The 20,708-nt window shown below is 41.7% G+C and overlaps 1 protein-coding gene across 1 annotated transcript; it reads right to left on the bottom strand.

Moving 5' to 3' along the window:
- Positions 1 to 6,493: 6,493 nt before the first annotated feature.
- On the bottom strand, positions 6,494 to 18,602 carry LOC123407335 (histone deacetylase 1). Its single transcript, XM_045100448.1, has 7 exons — positions 17,820 to 18,602; positions 17,284 to 17,724; positions 15,287 to 15,517; positions 11,613 to 11,704; positions 11,459 to 11,525; positions 7,230 to 7,310; positions 6,494 to 7,095 (listed from the first exon to the last, which is right to left on the bottom strand). The coding sequence occupies exons 1-7, from the start codon at positions 18,357 to 18,359 to the stop codon at positions 6,988 to 6,990; spliced, it is 1,560 nt and encodes a 519-aa protein (XP_044956383.1). The 5' UTR covers positions 18,360 to 18,602; the 3' UTR covers positions 6,494 to 6,987.
- Positions 18,603 to 20,708: the final 2,106 nt, after the last annotated feature.

The raw sequence follows: 20,708 nt of genomic DNA, 5'->3' as shown, positions 1-20,708 counted from the left end.
ATTTCTTGTTTCGTTGTTTCCGGTTGATCCGTAGCTCCGTTCGTAACGTTCTTTATATGCTTTGGCATCATTTTCTCATGATGCACCTGTTCATGTCATCTCCATGCATGTCAAGATAGCTTAGGGTGAAGTTCTGTCCAGAAGTTTGTAGTTTCTTCTCATGCATGTGCAAGTGACTAGAATAGAGATGCATGTTCATTCTCATCTCATGCATCATGTGTTTGTTGCATCATGTGGTGTTGTTGTTCATTGGATGCTATTTTTATGTTGGGTAGCACCGGGATCGGAAAGCAAGTACGTGAATCCGGGGGAGTACGTGCAGGACGAGCAAGAGCAGTTCCAAGCTGAAGACATCACAGGCAAGATGACATGACCTTGATACCATCTCTAGTCTTGTTGTGCCTAGATTCACGTTTCCTTCGTCATATGCTCGCTGCCTACCACTGAAATAATTGCCTCCTGATATTGCCATGAAACCCAAACACTTTCCCCTCTTAGCAAATATTGAATAGCTAAGTAGGCTTGCTCAGCTTCTAATGTTAGCGTTGCTAGTTGTAGGTGCAATTGTCTCATGTGATAACATGAGTTTGATATCATTATGTTAAATCTGTTATTTAATTAATGCATCTATATACTTGGTATATGACGGGAGGCCTAGCCTTTTGCCGGGTGTTTTGTTCTGTTATGGCCGCCATAGTTTCCGACTACCGGTGTTTGATTCCATGACTGATCGCTCCTAACACGTTCGGGGTTGTTATGGGGACCCCCATGATAAATCGTGTAGTGTTAAGACTTGTCCGGCAGGACCAACATTGGTTTTAATCTGCTAATCACTTAATAAATAATCTGCATAGGGAATAGCTACCCCGAGGAATTAATCAACAACCCGGGCCAGTGCTCCTCATGAGTGTTGGTCCAAACTAGAGCACTGTGCGGGGCCAACTCAGGGCAACTTGGGAGATTTCTATCAGGCCACTGTACGCGTCGCTCATCCGTCGTGTCCTGAGACTGAGATACGTGGCTCTTATCGGGGTCGTCGACACGACGGGAGGTCCTGCTAGTCTTGTCTTACCTGAGCGTTATATCTTGCGTATAGGAATCCCGGTGAAGCTTTGGTTCTCCCCAGAGTTGAGGTTTTCCTCTAAGGAATCCGACGATATCACGAGATTCGTGATAGAGGATTACTTTGCGGCCCGTGACCGTTTGTGATGGACTAGTTGGAGCACCCCTGCAGGGTTAATCTTTCGGAAAGCCGTGCCCGCGGTTATGTGGCAACTTGGTATATTTGCTAACATCCGGTTATAGATAACTTGAACTTAATCTAATAATACTGCCAACTGTGTGCGTAACCATGAGTGCCCCCTTCGAAGACCTCTCTTCGATCGGGAACACGGCGGGGTTATGTTTGGCGTAAGTAGGTGCTCAGGATCACTTAGTGATCAATTAGTCTTCGCCCGCTAGCGTAGACCACCACATCAATACTTGTTCTACGTAAGTTAGCCACCATAATTGCTTAGGATGTTGCAACCTAAACAGTGAAACCTTCCTCACCTAATAACTTGACTAGTTTCGGTACCGAGGTCATAGATTGATGAGTCCCTGTGGCTCACAGATTACTTCAACACCCCAACAGGTACAGATACGCCCGACACAGGTGATCCCGATGGCACGTAGCTGGCGTGGTAGTATGATAAGGAGAATGACCGCTTGTACGTGAACTATCCGGAAGACTCAGGTGTGGTCGTGATCGTGGGCAACCATGTAGGGTAGCATAGCCTTTTCTCATGTTATGTAGTCCGTAGCGGAACTACCTTGTCTGAATAAATGTGTGATGTAAACTCTGATATTATATATGAGATGGCAAACGATTCCCTGTTTGTCATTCTTTTATTATGTATGTGCTATGTTATCGTGCTTGCGAAACGCTTAGATGCGCTTCTTTCCATTTTGGGGCCTCGTTTCCTAAATCGGAAAGAATTGCATCTTAGTCGTTACATCTAGCTACGTCTAGGCGCCCCTATGTGTCGCTTTAAGCGAAACAGGGTGAAAGCCAAGAACAACTAGTTGGCGAGCGTTTCTTCGGGAACCTCGCAACAATCACTATCAGGCGGCACCACTTGACGCATACTTAGCCGTCGTCATGTGTCGCGTTCTGAGCGTTTCCTTCAAATTTTATTTTTTCTATTTTGTTTTTTCGCATGCGTTTTTATCTTTTATGTGGGCTTTTTGCCTCGTGTTCCGGTTTTCCACCCGTCTTTTTTAACTTTTGGACAAAAAAATCTGCGAAAAAACATGTTTTTTTTTCCTTTCTCGAGAGGTACGGTTCCACTTCCACGAAAGACATGGATTTGCTTTTGCGACTTGGAAACAAAAAAATCCATTTTTTCATACGCGAGAGCCATGGTTTTGCTTCAGCCAGAGGTACGGATTTGCTTTCATGAGAGACACTATTGTGCCTCTCGAAAACAAAAAAAAACATATTTTTTTGTTTTTTCGCGAGAGGCACGGTTTTACTTCCGTGAGAGGCATGGTCATGCCTCTCGAAAACGGAAAAAACGTATTTTGTGTTTTTTTTTCTTTCACAAGAGGCACGGTTTTGCTTTATTGATAGGCACAGGTTTGCTTTCGCAAGAAACACGGCCGTCCCTCTCAGGAAAAAAAAATCCTTCCGCGAGAGGCATGGTTTTTTAGTCCAGTTTTTTCATAAAACAATTCATCAAAACCTATGAACATGGGATCTACTTCCTCTGTTCCTAAATATAAGTCTTTTTAGAGATTTCACTAGGGAACTACATACTTCAGAGTGTAGATTCACTCATTTTGCTTCATATGTAGTCCCCTAGTGAAATTTCTAGAAAGACTCATATTTAGGAACGGAGAGAGTAGTTTTGAAGATCTTGACACGAGGAATCGAACGGTGAAAACTGATCGTAATTTAGACGCACGGTTTAGGAGATAAAACATTTTGAAAATAACGGACCTAAAAAAGGAAAACTCTTTTGTTGCGACAAGCGGCACAGTGATTTTTGAAAAGAATACTCCTTAATTAAAAAAAATTAGAGATATACTCCTGAATTACTGATTTCGATGAAATTCTCAAGTAGGGGCGCTCCAGGCGGGCCGGCCCAACCGCCATGGGCCTATTTTCTTTTGCTTTTTCTATATATTTTTTATTATTTTTTGCGTTATTTTGAATTTTTCTTTATGCATCAACATATTTTTTCCTTTTTCAATGCACCGTATTTTTATGTTCCGTAATTGTTTTCTTACTTCGTACCTAAAAGAGACCGTAAGAAAATATTATATCGCCGTAAAACATATTTTACGCTATTAAAGTTACATATGTAAAAACATGGTGTAAAATATATATAATGCAAATTTTATGATCTAGTGAACAATATTTTTGTTTTCTAATGCCAAATTTTAAATAATGAATCAATATGCATGTAAATATTTGTATATAAAATGAAATTTATTTATAAAACAATAGTAAGATTATCTCGGGTGAAGAATAACTCACACCCTAAAATGAAATTTATATATACTATTCATCATTCAAGGTGTAGAATAAATTATTCTTCACCTGAGGTAATTTTACGATTGTTTTATAAATACATTACATTTGGAATCCAAATAGTTACACTTATATTGATCCACTATGTAAAATTTGTCATAAAAAACAAAAATATAGGCCATAAGACCAGAAAAAATACATTTTATGTACTTTTACACTATGTTTTTTACGTTTTTTATTTTATGTAACAAAAATATTTTTACGGCGATTATATATTTTCTTATGTTCTTTCTTTACGTATAAAATAAGACAATATTTACGAAACTTAAAATTACGGTACATTGATGTTAAAATAGAGGGGATGAAGAATAACTATTCTTATGGTGCATTGATATATATGAAAATCGTGAACAAGTATTTAAAGAATGTTAAATAATTATTACAAAATGTTGAACAAAGATTTTGAAAATATTGAATAAGTACTAAAAATATATAACATGTATTTGAAAAATGTTGAATAGGTATGGAAATTTTTTGAACAAGTATGAAAAATGTTGGAAAAGTATTTCAAAAAAACTAAATAAGTTTTGAATATATTGAATAAGTATTTGAGAAAAAAATTAAATAAGTTTAAAATATATTGAACAAGTATTCAAAAACTGTTAAACAAGTATTTAAAACATATTGAATAAGTATTAAAATATTGAACAAGTGTTTGGAAAATGTTAAATAAGGATTCGGGCAATGTTGGACGTGTATAGAGAAAAATTTGGTCATTTATTTAAAAAAATTAACACATACAAAAGTGTAGAGTGAAAATGAAAACAGACATAAGAAAATATAAAAAATGGAAACGAAAAAAGGAAACCAAACAAAAGATGAAGAAGAAAAAATAAAACCAAACAAAATGAATAAAACCCTATCAAAAAACAAAAATGGAAAAGAAATTAGAGCAAAAAATGAAAAAGAAACAAGAAAAAACCAAAGAAGAAATAAATTTTAAAATAAAACCGCCGAACTATGACAAAAAGGGAAAACAGAGAAGAAAAGAAACATATAAAATGAAAAAATGTAAATTCAATTAAAACCTATAAAATGGAGAAACAAAAGAAAATACAGTGAAAATTAAGAAAGATACGAAGAAAATCCGATGAAGAACATAGCAAACAAAAACAAAACAAAAAAGGAAGAATAAGTAAGATGCAGCCTCCGAAACTACAGTTTTGTAAAATGCTTCAGCGAGGCAGATCTTCCAACTCGCTTAAAGTGATATGTAGTACTTGTTCGGCAGTCCTCCTGCTCCGTGAAAATAGAGGATTTGCGGCTCCGGGTTTTTTAACTTCAGCTCTGCCAGCTCCAGTAGCTGAGTTGCGGAGCAGAGGAAGGCCGAACAGGGCCATAGTCGCTGCATCTATGTCTCGCCTAGGGCCCTGGCTGTCGTGTCCTTTTAATAGGCCGGCCTAGCGTACTGGCTTTGAGAAGGTTCTGAGTACCGGTATGTGAAACCTTCCATCGATATGCGAAACCTTCCACCGGGGATTTTTTTTTCCTTTTTTCTGTGCTTATTTTATGCTTTTTGTTTTGGTTTTTATTTATTATTCCTTAATTTTTTTATTGTTTCTAAAATAACTGTAAATATTTTAATGCACGTTGAACATTTTTTGATACACGTTGAACATTTTTCATATTATTTTAGAAAATGTCACAAAATTTTCTAAATGTCACGAACGTTTTGGATCATGCTAATTTTCCCCTAAAATTACGAAAATTTTACACTGTATTTTATTTTCAATGTAATTAAATGTTTTATTGGTAAAAAATATTTGTACAAACTACACAGACATAATTTGTTTTTTCAAAATTGTAATAACAAATTTTCTGCATCAACTGAACATTTTATTTATGTGTGATGAGCGCTTTTGAAAATCTAGGAAAATTATATTTTGAAGAATTGTACTTCGAATATTACAAAATAAAAAAAGTAAAAATGAATAAAGAAACATAAAAAAGGAAAGAAAAATATGTCTTGAAGGCACTAAGTCGGCCCACTAGTGATGCTGGTTGTGGTGGGCAGTACTACCGTCTCGCTTGCAGTGAGACATGGGAGCAACTAGACAATGATTATCTCTTGGGGTTGGGGAAGGGAGGGCACCCGCAAGGGTCACTATTGTGGTGTGGGAACACACCAAATGGTGCATTCAGCTAGCGTCATGTGTCGCTTGTTGGGCGCTTAGTTGTTGTTGTTTTTTTTACTTTTTCATATGCATTTTGGGAAGATTCAATGGGTTTTTTATAGGCGGAGGTGGGGGGCGGCTTTCGATTTTTGCCTAGTTTTTCCAAGGCTTCATAGCAAAAACTAGAATTTTTGCGGAGTTTGATAGTTTTGTTTCTCAAAAAAAAAAAACATGTAGTTCCACGAGAAGCATAGGTTATGTTTTCCGTCAGAAGCATAGCCTGTGCTTTCGCGCAAAGCATCAAAAAGGCATCACGTTCTTCTTTTTTTTTTTGCAAATGGCATCACGTTCTTCTAGGAGAAGCACAACTCTTCTCACAGATGCACAACCCGTGTTTTCGTGAAAAGGGAGAAAAAGCACATCATGTGCTTTTTTACAAAAAAAAAAATAGTGAATACGGCGACCATTTTCTAGACTTCGGTTTTTCTCTGCGGCCAATGAATTTGTCTCTATAACGCTATATGGGCCAGCAGTTGCTCCGCCAAAAATGTTTTAATGTGTTTATTTACTTTAACTTGTTTGATGTCAGAAATTGATATCTCTTTGTGTATTTTAAAGAACTTTTCACCTCCAACATGCTATCATTTTTTTTATTGTTTGGATTGCTTACTACATGTGTCACGTGATACCTTCAACATGCTATCATTATCATTATTTGTGTTAAAGGTAGTCTTCTCAACCTTGATCATTACAATATGATGGCCACAATTATTTCTTCAATTAGAACGTTACAAGGACAATGATGGATCAATAAGAGACAATTTATCGATGGTCATGCATTTGAATGCAATATTTTTCAATGGAACAGTCTTAACACCGGAAACACAGTAAAGCGATATTCCTCCTAACCGACTGAAAGATGGCCCTAATGCGATGAGAGAACCCAGCTCCCAGCAAAACAAAGCCTTCGCCTAGCTATACACCGCTTAGTCACATACACCAGAATGTCATCTCCCCGGAAGCATTTGATTGGAATGTACTGCATTACTAATTCAGTTGCTCTATAGGCCAAGACTTAAATTAGTGCTGAAAATGTCATTGACGAATCAACTATCATTTGTGTCAAAGTCATGAATATAGTGCGCAAAGCTTCACAAGCTCTGAAGGCACACAGACCATCTTGGATTCTCTGGTAGCTAACTAGTTTGTGCAGTAAACTGTTTGAATTCTGCTTCAGCTTACAGGCTGTCCTGGCTTGTCCAATTGAGTCAATGCTTGTTGCTACATTAAGGTGGGTGATCATGGTTTCTGATGCAATGCTTGTTGTTCCTGTAACTTGTTTGATCTCTCTGGTTCAGCCCTGACAACAGCTGGCTCGTCTATGGCCATCGAACTTGCATCAATAGGCTACAGATGACAATCACCAGACAAAAGCAGTTGTGGTTAGAGTGTGACCTAGGAAAGTGCAGTCTAGGACAGTAAAATGTGCAATGTGCATGTATTCTTCCAATACTAAGTTCACATAACAAAAGAAAACTTACAGGGTTTTGTTTTGAGGAACCAACTCCATCAGCCACAGGTTCTGTAGCCCTCGCTTGTTCCGAAGCTCCTCCGTTACCATCCTGCAGCATACCAATAAAAGAGTTACAAACAAATTAAATTATACAGTATCTACAAGACCCTTGTAGGCTAATGAACAATGCTCTATTACACTTGGACCAACAAACAGGAGCCCTTCACATGCTTACACAGAAATACACGATCTACATGACCATGTGAGAATTGCTTAACCACCCACATACATGGCAGTCACATATTTGCCATTTTTCATAGGGGAAAATGATCCTTCCTTGGTCCACAAATATGTCCTTTTAGTTATAGCCACAAGAAATAAGGAATGGTTGGAAATTACAACCATGCCCTTCTCCTGCTCCTAGGTTCTCTAATTATTATCTCAACTTTGAGTTAGAAGGCCTACTTTATTCGTCCTTTTAAAGCCTACTTATTCGTCTAGCTAATTCCCATGTTCTCTCTTAAGGAGCATCAGGAATAAGGGCATTCAGTTGAGAGTAATAAGCATGGTGGTATGATAGGAAGAATGGAAAGAAACGTGCCTAAAAATTGTAAAAGCAGCCGATATTTGTGGACAAATAAGATGGTTGAAACACCCTACATTCTAGACAGAGAGTACTTGTCATACAGCATTACCATTGCAACTAATTCCATTATAAGGTGCAAGACCATGCATGAGAACATTTGAGAAAATTAACTTGCCACAAACATTAGTCACCTAAAGCATCACACCAGAATTACTGCCTCTATATAGCCATATAACAACAGTAAGGGATCCACATATCGCCGTAGGCCCAAGCACAAGTCTACACGAAATGCAGTATCAGCAGGTAGTGAGTGGCTAAGGCTTAGAGGCAAGCCTCTACCTCTTTATGTTAGGATTTGATTTGTTTCCTTCGAACTCTAAGGATGGACTTGATACCACAATCTTTTTTGCGCGTTTCTTAGTTTGCTTAGGTCTCATGCTAATGCTTTCTATCAAGAACCATGTACAATGGCTATATGCCTACCTCCTAGTTAACTATCATCAAGCAGAAACTACATGCCGGCCTCCTAATTCACTATCAATAATGTAGAAACTACAAACTCCCCTCCCTCCTATTTTCTTTATCTCCTACACCAAAACCACTTTTGGGGCCATCAGCAAGGTGCCAAGGCCGACCTCAACCTCTTGTCGATCACCTGTACAACTGTTTTAAAGGTAGTAAGGTGGGGCTCCCAATCCCTGAACTTTTAAGCACATAAGGTAAGGTTGTGCCTTTGACAGTCTAGGAATACAACAATCATCACAAACACTGCAAGAGAAAATTTAAAATATTGACAGGCACTTTTGATGTAGCACATAACGGCCCCATGACCCATCTAATCCTGTGACCTAATTTCCAGAACCCTCCCTTCTCCCTCGCAACAACCACACCTTTTTTCCTCGCCACGGCAGCAGAATTGATTGGATAAGAGCAGAAGACACAAGAGGGATTGGGGGGGTTGTTTCCAAGCACCGGGAGCAGCCCGATGTGGCAATAACCAGGTGGCGGCAGGGGTGGACACTTCCCTTCCCTGTGACCGCCATATGCCAAACGGCTAAGGTAAGGGCTGCAGCCTACCATCCTAAGGCACCTTAGTGCTGAAGCAACATCTTAAAAATCAAACCTAAGATCAAAACCCACAAGCCCAAAACCCATAAAGTACGTGCCGCTCTAATACAGCGAGATCGAGCCTCTGTTAGGGTGGCTAGCTGGAGCAGGTTTTCGTGCACGCAGTCCACCCACCTGCGTTTGAGGCTCAGCCTCCGATATTGCTGGGTAATCACCTTTCTTCTTTAAAAAGTGCCATAAGGACTAGTCTTAGTTGTTCGGGGGAAAAATTGGCACTCTAATCAGCCTTACAAATATGGATCTGCATTAGTAATGATTTTCCATAGAACGCTAACATAACTAAACACCGTAAGCAATATACAGTCACAACATTATTCTAGTTACTAATTTTAATTTGACATATTAGACACAGAACTTCCTAAGATTCAGAAATACCCAGGTAACCAAGATTAAAATTCCAAATGCTGGACACTTGGACAATGCATCAACTCTCCTTGGATGTCTTTTATAGTCGCCAACTATAAACATGTTTCTGGAAAAGGGCACAATGTGCTTGTTTAAAAAATGCCACCAAGGGATGGTCCTGGTCGTCGAGTTCTTTTTCCACTCTAATACAGCCTTACAAATATGATTTTCGTTACTAACACTTTTGCATACAACACTAACATAAGTAAATACTGTGAGCAATATATAATCACAATATTATAGGGATTTAATTCACTTAAAGTATTCAAATTACTAATGCTTAGTTTGATATATTGGACAATAGCTTCTTAAAATTCAGAAGTGCCTAAGCAACCATGATTAAAATTCCAAATCCTATATACCTAAGAGAACCATCCCCACTAACCTATTTATCTAAACATGCAAGCTGTCCACCTCATCAATTCAGCCAAATCAGCAACTCCCAACACATGCACAATGCCATGTCATCCTGCGTTTCGTTTCTAGCAATGAATACCGAAAGACGCATCAGTAAACATGCAGCATCTATATCCTATTCATACGGTGGTTCTTTTCATCTCCCCCTTCATTAACGAATCTCCACCAAGGTCTTCTCGGTTCTTCTTCAGTTCTTCTCCACTATATATCTGTGCCACTCCCCAGTCTCCATACTGCACCACCACGTGGCCAAGCCTCCGTCAGTTGTCGCCGGCAGAGATCTGCGCGCTGACCCCGTCCACGAGTCCCTGTGCTGTCCATGCCGTACGACGTGGCGTTGGGGCTCTTTCCTCTCTAGCTCCTCAGATCTGAATGTTTCTTTTAGTTGGTTGGTTGAATACTTCCATTCTCAGCCAGAGTGTAGCTGGGAAGGACAAGGGTGCCGACCCCAGGTAGAGTTTGGCGGCAGTTATGTCGCCCGTGCCGATGCCAAGCTTGGGCAGGTTCGCAGGATCCCAATCGAAGTAGCGTCTCCGTCCGCAAGGTAGGAGCAGGAAGATGAGGTCATTCCTGTCAGGGGTTTTTTTCACCCTCAAGGCATGGACATTGCATTATGTGGTGGAGAGATACATACGTTTTTTAGGGGAGAGATACATAAGTGTTGTCCATGGCTGATATGTAATATTGTTTGAGAACATTCTATATATTATTTCTTTTAGCGATTGACATCGGCTGGAGGCCATCTATTAGCGATTGGTATATGGTTTGTGGTCATGTAAAAATTATAAAATGTATGCATATGTGTTGTTGGACTCGTGCATATTTTGTGCTTTCGCTTTTGAGTTTTGAATGGTGTGTTTTTACTATAATTCAACAGTCATTTGCGTTACTGGTTCTGTGTAGACACAAACTAGGCTTCGTGGTTTTGTCTCACATGAAGCTATGGTTGGGGATTCTGGGATTTTGCATTGGGCTAGCTTATTTGTTTTCTCAGAATCATCGTGGTTCACACCATACTTGGGCATGTTCATGTTTTTAGGGGAATTCTCACCAAATTATATGTTCCCTTTTTTCATGTTAGCGATGCATTTAAGTTTCCCGACAGAAAAGCGATGCATTCTAATTACGTAAATTTGGAGATACCCTACAATATACTTATTTTTTGACTTTTCGTACCATACCGTCGAAATTGAAATAGACATGTATTTATTTATTATTTAGTATTTTTCAGTCCACAATCCTCCTTCTATACAATGCTACAAATTCCCGCAGCAACGCGCGGGTTATCATCTAGTGTTGAACAATGCATCAACTCTCCATGGATGTCTTTTACAGACACCGACTATATAACATGTTTCTGGTAAAAGGCATAATATATTGCCATTCTGCAAAAGATAGACAGCAACTTGTACATAAACTCTTCCTACTTACTCCCTCCATCCCAAAATAAGTGTCTCTAGCACAAAGTTGTATTAAGCTTGAGACACTTATTTTGGGACAGAGGGAGTATTTATCAGTCTAATGCAGTAGGAGCTTCTCAACCTCTCCAACTTTTTGCCGATAAAATAAAAAGGATAAATAGCAGCATGCAATTATATAAAATAAGTATTGCTGCTTAGATGTCTGCAAGAATGCATTATATACCAAAGCAATCGTAACTTTATGCATATACTGAGTTATTATTGAATCAGTACATACGAGTTAAAATAGAAGTGAAGTACCTGATCTTTTGTCACCTCAGTTTCAGCAGATTCTCTCTTGACTCTCGCACTCTGAATGCTGCTTCTCCTACAGGAGAAAATGGCATGCATCAGAACCCATGGTATTGCTATAAATAATCATCTGAACGACTAAGGAACAAAATAAAAAGAACACCTTTCCGAGTCCTCCAGAGGCTTGGCATCATCCATTTCCACATCAGAGTCAGCATGATGCCTTTCATCGGGATTCTCTTGATCTTCATCTTGCTGTACCGAACACAAATGCAACTTAGCCAATATATGATGACTGCTAGCCATGTTGCTTCCAAAACTACAACTATAGTCAATGAGCATTAATGATCACATCTAGAGCTAATACCAAAATATCAGTATCATGCACAGTGGCACATAGCTCAACCACAAGTCAATTGGTCCCATGGTAGCAAGACAAATACAATAGCCCCTAGAAATGAACCCATTGGTCCTAGCCCAACCCAACAAATGAACAGAAGAAAACAGTCATAAATATCTGACAAGATATATCCAACTTGGCAAGTTTTATAAGTTGATTTAAACATAACAGATATAATTTGCAGCAGTATACATGGTAATTACTTCAAAGATGGTCAACCTTAACAAAAGAACAAACTACGTAAATGATGTTCATACTTATAACACCTAAAAGCATGAGTTGGCTGCATGAAATGGGCAAAGAACTTCCTAACTAGCTAATTGCCCGTGTGTTGCAAGTTCAACTCAATCTTGTCCGACATATACCTTACATTTAATTAGATGGGAATATGGATAGGGAAAGGCAAGGAAAGTTATGATTTAGTTGAGATTTTGGTGAGATTGATTTGATTTGATTTGATTGAATTAATGCAGGAGGTTTTCAGGAAGTATCGATTTGGTTATATTACTCCAAGTTAATATATTTCTGTTGGTTTTTATTTTGTGCAGCAACAGTTGGCATTACCCAACAAAACAGGAAACAAACAGGGGAGGGGGGGCGTGGGAGATAAAAAACAGGTGGCAGGTGGAGGTGACGCAACCAACTCCCCTTTAATAGTAGAGATAAATTAATCAAATGGGCACAAACTTATTATTTCCAGAAAAAATGGATCAGAGACATAATATGCACAGCAAGATGAAGAAAAACAAGTAAAGTAGACAAGGACGATCTGCAAATCCCTACTTTCAGTATTCATGCAGGGCAGACTGCAAATGCATTTGAGGGCAAGGATTGGCGTCAAAATGGTAATTTGACCATTTTTGAACCCAAAAAGGCCATCTAGTAGCTTTTGTTAATCCCTATACTTATATTTAGAATAAGAAGTCCACTTTACCCCCTCAAATTAAAGCAGCTCGAGAAGATTCAGCGTGGGTTCCTCTGGGCCGGGCGCCAGGCCGCCCACGGAGGGCACTGTCACGTGAAATGGCGCCGGGTATGCCGGCCGATCGAGTACGGTGGCCTGGGAGTCCGCGACCTTGAGCGCACGGGGCTCGCTCTTTGGCTCAGATGGTTATGGCTCTCGCGGACGGACACTAGCCGTGCCTGGCATGGCCTGGACATGCAGTTTACCCCCGAGGAGCACAGCCTCTTCCACGCCTCCACCACCATGCAGCTCGGGGATGGAACGACAGCACTCTTTTGGGAGGACCGTTGGCTCCTCGGCCTATCCATTCGTGAGCACACGCCCGCGCTGTACATGTGCATCCCCAAAAATCGTAGGAAGTCTCGGAAGGTGGCGGAGGGCATTCACGGCAACGCATGGGCGCGGGATATCCGCGGCATCCTTGGCCTCCAGGAGATTGGGCAGTATCTCCAACTTTGGTTGCTGGTGTCTCGCACCACCCTTTCCTAGAGCCGGACAAGCTAACCTGGAAATGGACGGCCAACGGCAACTACACAGCTAGGTCCTGCTACCAAGCCACCTTCCACGGATCTATCGCTTGCCGCTCATGGAAGATGATTTGGAAGGGTTGGGCCCCGTCGAAGGTCAGGTTCTTTCATTGGCTCGCCAATCAGGACCGTTGTTGGACTGCTGAGCGCCTTGCCCGCCATGGCCTCACACACCACCCTCGGTGCCTCCTATGTGATCAAGAGCCGGAAACGATGCAGCACCTATTGCTCACATGTCCATTCGCGAAGCAGACCTGGCACGGAATCATGTCCTGGCTGCGTCTCCCGGCTCCAGTGCCTGACCAGGACGCCACGCTCCAGGACTGGTGGCTGCGGGCTCGCGACGCTACGCCACCCCTGCTCCGCAAAGCGCTGGCCTCCGTAGCGCTCCTGGTACCTTGGATGATCTGGAAGCATAGAAATGCGTGTGTATTTGACCATGTAACCCCATCACTAGTCAAGCTCGCTGCTGCGATCAAGGACGAGTCCAGAAGTTGGTCTAAGGCGGGGGCCAAAGGGCTTAGGGTCACCCTGCCCTCCTCCTGGGACGTCCATTGATCCATTTGTAACACCGTTGTACTGGCCTCTTAGGAGGATGTTTTCCCCCCTCTTTTCAATGCAATGAAACGCAAAGGCTTTCGCGTTTTCTCGAAAAAATTATTCGCGATGCTCAAAACTATTCATCGCCGAACCTAGGCTCCTAGACTATTGGTGACTGGTGGTGGACCAATTAGTCCCCTAGGGCAGTTTTGGAAGGTGGTTCTGAGAACATAAATGGTGGTACTGCCACATGGGCTACCACGTCACCAGACTGTGTCCATGTGGCTCGCGTCTCATATTCTTCTTCCTCCACCTTTTCCTCATGTCCCCATATGAATCCCACTCCCAATTTCCTCATTGTTTGCAGCATCCAAACCTCTTCTCCCACACAGACTTTTGTGGCTATTGTCTTTTGTCGCTCGTCGACATGGACACAAGTGTCACTAGACCACCGTCACTACACCACAGCCTGAGCCACTACCAGTCCCCACAACTCGCTGCTGCCAGAGTGCTACCACTATCTTGTTTCATTTTGCCGCGCCACCACTCTGTTGGAGGGCACATGCTTCCTATATGGTTCTTAATTTTGTATGTGATTTGCTGGGTGTGTGTCTGATACACCTTGCAGGGATCCCAAACAAAGCTCATGTTTACAGAGAAGGTGTTTAAGGGGGATGCATTTCCTTCCACTGACTCGTTCATAAATCTACAGAAAATAGTTGCTTTTCCTGAGCAATGATTGACTGGACAGCTCGAGTTGGGATATGATTATTTGAATTAACTGTTTCCATACCCCATTTGAGTGTACTAATTAGGCTCCTTTGGATCTGTTCTGCACATCACCCACATGTATGAACTTGGGGGTCTTAAGGGGAAGGAGCCAACACGACAAAAAGATTGATGGGGGCACAACTGGGAAGAGGTGACCAACAGGCTTGGGGCACAACAGCCACACGGCAAAGCAGGGGAGCACATCGCGTGCAGAAGTTGATGGATGGAGAGAGAGTGTCAAGGAGGAAGAAGGTGAGGTGGCTTCCACGCATGCAAAACCAGGTATATGTCTTCCATGTTATACTGCGTATGAAAAAAACCGCCGGGCAAAAATGATCTGGAATAAGATGTCTAGGGAGTTAAGTGGGACAAAGACTAGTCCAGGTGGTTATTAGGTGAGCCTACCCAATAGTTGGGGTAAAGTGGTGTTTCCCCTTGTATTTATAGAAATTTCACATCTGTGCTCCTTGCAGTTTCCAGTAGAATAACTGGCCATTAAGCAGAACAAAAGTCAATATTCACTCTAAACACAAATGGTCACTGTCACTGTGTCGTTCTTGATCAAGGGTGTGGAAGCCATTACTATTGTATCTGATGTATGCCAGAAAAAAGAAATTAGTTACTTGAAAGATCACCTCTGGTTGCTCGGCCTCAGGAGGTCGCTCTTGAAACTGGACACTAGGAGCATGCCGGAGTTTTGTAAGATTTTCGAGAAGTCTTGATCTTATTTCATCCAATTGCCGGTGGGTGTTTTTATTCTCCATATTACTTGGTGCAACATGAAGAGTATAATCTGGACCAAAATACTCATAATACTCATTTAGCGGCATCTTGTCAGTTAGCTCATGACCAAGTGCAACTCCTGTCTGCGCAACAAAAGGGCAAAAAAGGAACATCAGTAATTAAGTTGGTGAAAACTGAATTAGCATATGTGCAGAAAAGGCAATAGAACCCCCAAATACTTAAAAATACATCTCTGTTGCTCATAAGTTGTATATTACTTTACAATTTTCCTAATAAATAATCAAAATGTACATAGACGGATAAGTAAAACGAAAGGAGTTCATCTTTGAAGAAATAAGCATTATATGTGCCATGCATTACAAAAATAGGAACCTATTTATTATTGAACAGAAAATAAAAATAGTACTAGTGTAAAAAATGGCATTACAAGCATTTTTAAAAAATCAGAAATAACTAAACCAATACAATACGAAAAATACAGTCCGGTGGTTGAGCATGGTATGTACTCTAGATTCTACAGAGTTCCATGATTTTAACCAACATTTTTACACTGTTTCATCCAAAAATGCATGGTCTATACCTTATTTCTATTATTCTATGTACTATCAAGCCCTGTCAGTGGTAGTGTAATACATACGGCCACTGGCATCCTAAATCTCGGGCTCTACCACCGTCTACAAAACTTGAGAAAGTAGTAGCAATTAATGTTTTATTATTTTAGGAAAAAACTATCATGGCTCCCTGGCAACATAAAAAGAACCTATAGCAGAAACTATTCAACTTTGTACTATGCAGTACAGTTTACAATTTTAGAATTATGCTATTTTAAGTATTTGAAATAGCATAATTTACATTTAAAAATATGAAAAGCAGATTTTATATGGCAGCATGTTGAGAAACCAAAACAACGACAGAGCCCCTGTAGCACACAGTTCAAGGCATGTTTGGTTGCCTTCCACACTGGCACACTACCACACTTATGTGCCCCAAGTGTGGCAAGCTACAGTTTTAGAGGCGGCCAAATTGATCACCACACTAGTGGCAAAAGTAGGCTACCAAATGTGTATGAAAACCAACAGGTACGATAAAAGGCTATGAAATTGTGGAACGCCATTACTGGCTGACTGGCTGCAACCAAACACCTGCCGAACTTGCCTGCTTAATGTTTGGCAAGGTGTGGCTGCAAACCAATCAGAAATGTGTTCTGCAAAATGAAGGTGTGATCCTAAACCAAGAAACGCCATTACATGTAGGAATAGGGTGGCGTAACCACAAATCATACAGTGTGTGCTTTAGGCAGATGGAAGCAGTAGTATATCCTTACAATTTCTTGAGAGTGAAATATGACCGAATGCTTTAGGCCATGTTAGGAAGAGTAGTATTTTTTTTGTAAAGTTTCGCAATTTAGTTCAAATTTGACATGAAGACCAAAACCTCTCCATGAAATACCATTATTCCCAACAGCCACTTTCAGAAAAGTACAGGTGTAGAACACATGAGCTTATAGTTTTCCCTTTTCAAAGAATCAGAGACCTACATCATATACACCTACGTATTGAAAGAAAGCTTTGTGGATACGATGATAACGTACATGAAAAGGCATAAGACATTTCTTAGCATAATAACGGCTGTTACGGACATTCACATATTAACAAAATAGCGACATACTTTGTTTGCACTAGTAACATATGTTACAAGAGAAGTGGGTTTGTGTCCATGATAGATCATATACATGGGTAGGTGCTGATGCTACAGAATAAAAAAATTATTTCACGCAATCGGATATTCTAAACGCAATTAATTAGAAAAAAACACTGGAATGGGTAGAATAATGCACAACAGAAGCTCTACAAAGATGTGTTTTAGATGAAAATTCCCTTTTACATACCTCATAGCACCAACACCGTGCAACGTTTCTTATGGTATAACCACCACCACCAAGCAGCAACACCGGAACATTGAAGGACCTCATGAATCTCACGCACTCCGCGTGCCCCTTAATGGATAGGTTGAAGCAGCCCAACCTGTCACCTGATAAAGAATCTGCTCCACACTGAAGCACCACCGCGCCGGGGCGGAAAATCTCCATAACCTTAGCCATGATCGGCTTGAACAAGGATTGATAGCTCTCGTCGTCGATGCCGTCATCCAACGGGACATTCAGGGAGTAATACTTCCCCTTGGAGTGCCCAACGTCACGAATGTCTCCTGTCCCTGGGAAATAATCCCCAAACTTGTGGAATGAGACCGTCATCACCCTGTCCGTGGTGTAAAACGCCTCCTCCACGCCGTCCCCATGGTGGATATCGATATCGACATACAGAACACGCTGTAAACGCGAATTATTAATTAACATGTTAAGATAACACAATTTTGCAGAATTGAGGGGAACAAGGGTGGTAGATTAGATACGATGGCACATACCTGGTGGTATTTGAGGAGCTCGAGGATGGCGAGGACGATGTCGTTGACGTAGCAGAAGCCGGAGGCCTCGCACTTCTTGGCGTGGTGGAGGCCGCCGGCCCAGTTGATTGCGATGTCGTGGCCGTGGTTGAGCTTGACGGCGCCCCCGACGGAGCCGCCGGCGTAGGTCTGGCAGAAGCTGTAGAGGCCGTCGAAGACGGGGCAGTCCTCGCCGACGTTGAAGCGCTTGAGCGCGCGGATCTGGTCCTGCTGCGTCTCCGGGGTGACGGAGCGGAGGAAGGAGACGTAGTCGTCGGCGTGGAAGCGGCAGAGGTCGCGGTCGCGGGCGGGGTGCGGCTTGAGCACCTGCATCTCGTCGAGGAGGCCGTAGTGGGCGAGCAGGGCGTGGGTCATGCGGATGCGGTGCGGCTTCATCGGGTGGCCCTGCCCGTAGTAGTAGTTGCCCACCTCCGCGTCGTAGAAGTAGCAGACGCGGCGCTTCGAGCCGTCCGCGCCGGTGGTGGGCAGCGAGTTGCCGCCGCCGCCGGCCGAGATGTCCATATCGGCCTAGGGGTAGGGGACGAGGCGCCTTCTCCTTCTCTCCTCCGCGCTTGCCTCTGTTTGTGGGTTTCGGTATCTCTGCTCTCTCGGCGGCGTTTGAGTTGGGAAAATGGTTTTCGGGACGGGACGGGACGATTTGGGGGAGGCCCGGAGACGGAGACGGAGACGGGATGGGAGAAAGGAGGTTTTCGATTCGGCTATTCTTCTCTTCGGCCTGTACCAGCCGTTGGATCGCGGATAGGTTCAGCAATCAGCACAAGCCGCTCGGTTGTACTACTTGTACTTGTGCGACAAATCTCCTATGGTGCTGCTTCACCGGTCGTCGTCATCCCTTGCCTAGCCGGAGAGAGAGTCCATTTAAAAGACGGATTACAAAGAGTGCATCAATGAAACGCATCCGTCTCTAGAAAGAATCCGTCATCTAATGAAACACATCCGTCTCTAGAAAGAATCCATCATCTAATGAAACGCATCCGTCTCTAGAAAGAATCCATCATCTAATGAAACGCATCCGTAAGCTAGAACAGCAACTCAAGAGGCACGCCTAAAAAGGCAAGTGGTATGTCTGAGCAAGATCTGAATGCACTGCTTTTTGTCCAAGTACAAGGAATTAAAGACCTCAAAAAGCAGCTACGAGAGATTGAATCTCTCAAGATGGGTCGGCACAAAAGGACCATTGTGTTTGAAAAAGGGCATAAACATATATGAAGACAATGCTTAGTCACCTGATAAGGAATCATCAACATAATTTTCCTTCGTCATCTTTATAGGGTTTGATTCTATGTCTCATGGTTCTCGTTGTAATTGGCAGGCTTCACTTTTAATTAAAAAACTATCGATAATGTTTGAATTATCATATTTCAGAGATTTAAATTTTGAATCTTTTCTTGAAATTTTAAATTGAATTCAAATTTGATAGGAAAACGTAATAATATATGAATTGCAGCTTTTTTCTACTTGGGGCGGTAATTGCGACACAAAGTAGGTCGTCGCTCGTGCGTGGTCCCACATGTAAACAACCACATCTTCATCTTCCACGCTCATATTGTCGTGTTATTTGCAAGCAAGTGAGGTGTGTAGATAATTGTAGATAGCAAGATAAAATAAAAATAAGTAAATGGCAGCAAGGTAATGAAGGTTTTATCAATATGTTGTGAATAGACCCGGGGGGCATAGCTTTCCCTAATGGCTTCTCTCATGAAAAATAGCATATGATGGGTAAACAAATTATTATTCGGCAACTGACAGAAAAGCGGATATGCTATGTGATATTCATGACAATGATCATGTGTATATAGGCATCATGTCCATAAACAAATAGGCCGACTCCTGCCTGCACCTATTACTATTACTACACTCATCAACCGCTATCCAGTATGCATGTAGAGTACTAAGTAAAACAGAGTAACGTATGGAGAACAATGTCATGATGTAGACAAAATAAACTCAAGTAATATGAATAAACCACATCGCTTTATCCTTAGTAGCAGCAACACAAAGACGCATATCGTCCCCTTCTGTCACTGGAATATAGAAATTCGTAGGTTGAACCTACCACAATGCACCTCTCTCATCGAAGAAATATCGATCTAGTTGGTCAAACTATTTCAATAGATCGAAGAGAATTATGAAGCTATCATAATCATGCACATAAGAATCATATAAGTATCCAGAGGAGACTCAAGTATTTATCATGAATAATCTGAACATAAATCCACAATTCATCGGATCCCAACAAATGCACCGCACACAAGAATTACATCATATGGATCAAAGCGAAGATGCGATGATCATTGTATTGAAAATCAAAGAGAGAGAGGTTTTCATCTAGGTACTAGCCATGGACCCGCAGGTATGTGGTGAACAACTCACACATCATCGTGAGGGCGGCAAGGTTGATGAAGAGGCCTTCCGTGATCGATCACCCCTCCGGCAGGGTGCCGAAATGGAGCTCTAGATGGCTTCCCGTCGGAACAAAGACTTGCGGCGACGTAAAAAGTGTTACGGTACTCCCTCCCGTGTTTTTAGGGTAAATGAGAATTTATAAGCCAAAGAACAGAGTCGGGAGGGCCATGAGGGAGGCACAAGCTATCAGGGCACGCCTCCCAAGGCGCGCCCTGATGGCTTGTGGGCCCCTCGTGAGGCTCCCACCCTTCTTCCAATGCTCGTAGGTCTTCTGTTAGTCCAGAAAAAAATCTCCAAAAAGTTTCAGGCCAATTGGACTTCGTTTGGTATGGAAAACCTAAAAAGTGAAAAACACACAGAAAACAACAACTGGTGGGCACGGGGTCAATAGGTTAGTGCTCAAAATAATATAAATTGGTAAATAAACACCCCTAAAGTATTCTA

This window comes from Hordeum vulgare, chromosome 7H (assembly GCF_904849725.1).
Source record: "Hordeum vulgare subsp. vulgare chromosome 7H, MorexV3_pseudomolecules_assembly, whole genome shotgun sequence".
Lineage (NCBI taxonomy): Eukaryota > Viridiplantae > Streptophyta > Magnoliopsida > Poales > Poaceae > Hordeum > Hordeum vulgare.
The sequence above is the reverse complement of the archived record's forward strand: the minus strand, read 5'-3'. Positions and strand labels throughout refer to the sequence as shown.

Coding starts and splice junctions, on each gene's coding strand:
- LOC123407335 (XM_045100448.1), bottom strand. CDS start 18,359: ATGGACATCTCGGCCGGCGGCGGCGGCAACTCGCTGCCCACCACCGGC. Junction 15,518..17,283: donor CACGGTGTTGGTGCTATGAG/GTATGTAAAAGG, acceptor TTTGTTGCGCAG/ACAGGAGTTGCACTTGGTCA. Junction 7,096..7,229: donor GTTCCTCAAAACAAAACCCT/GTAAGTTTTCTT, acceptor TGTCATCTGTAG/CCTATTGATGCAAGTTCGAT.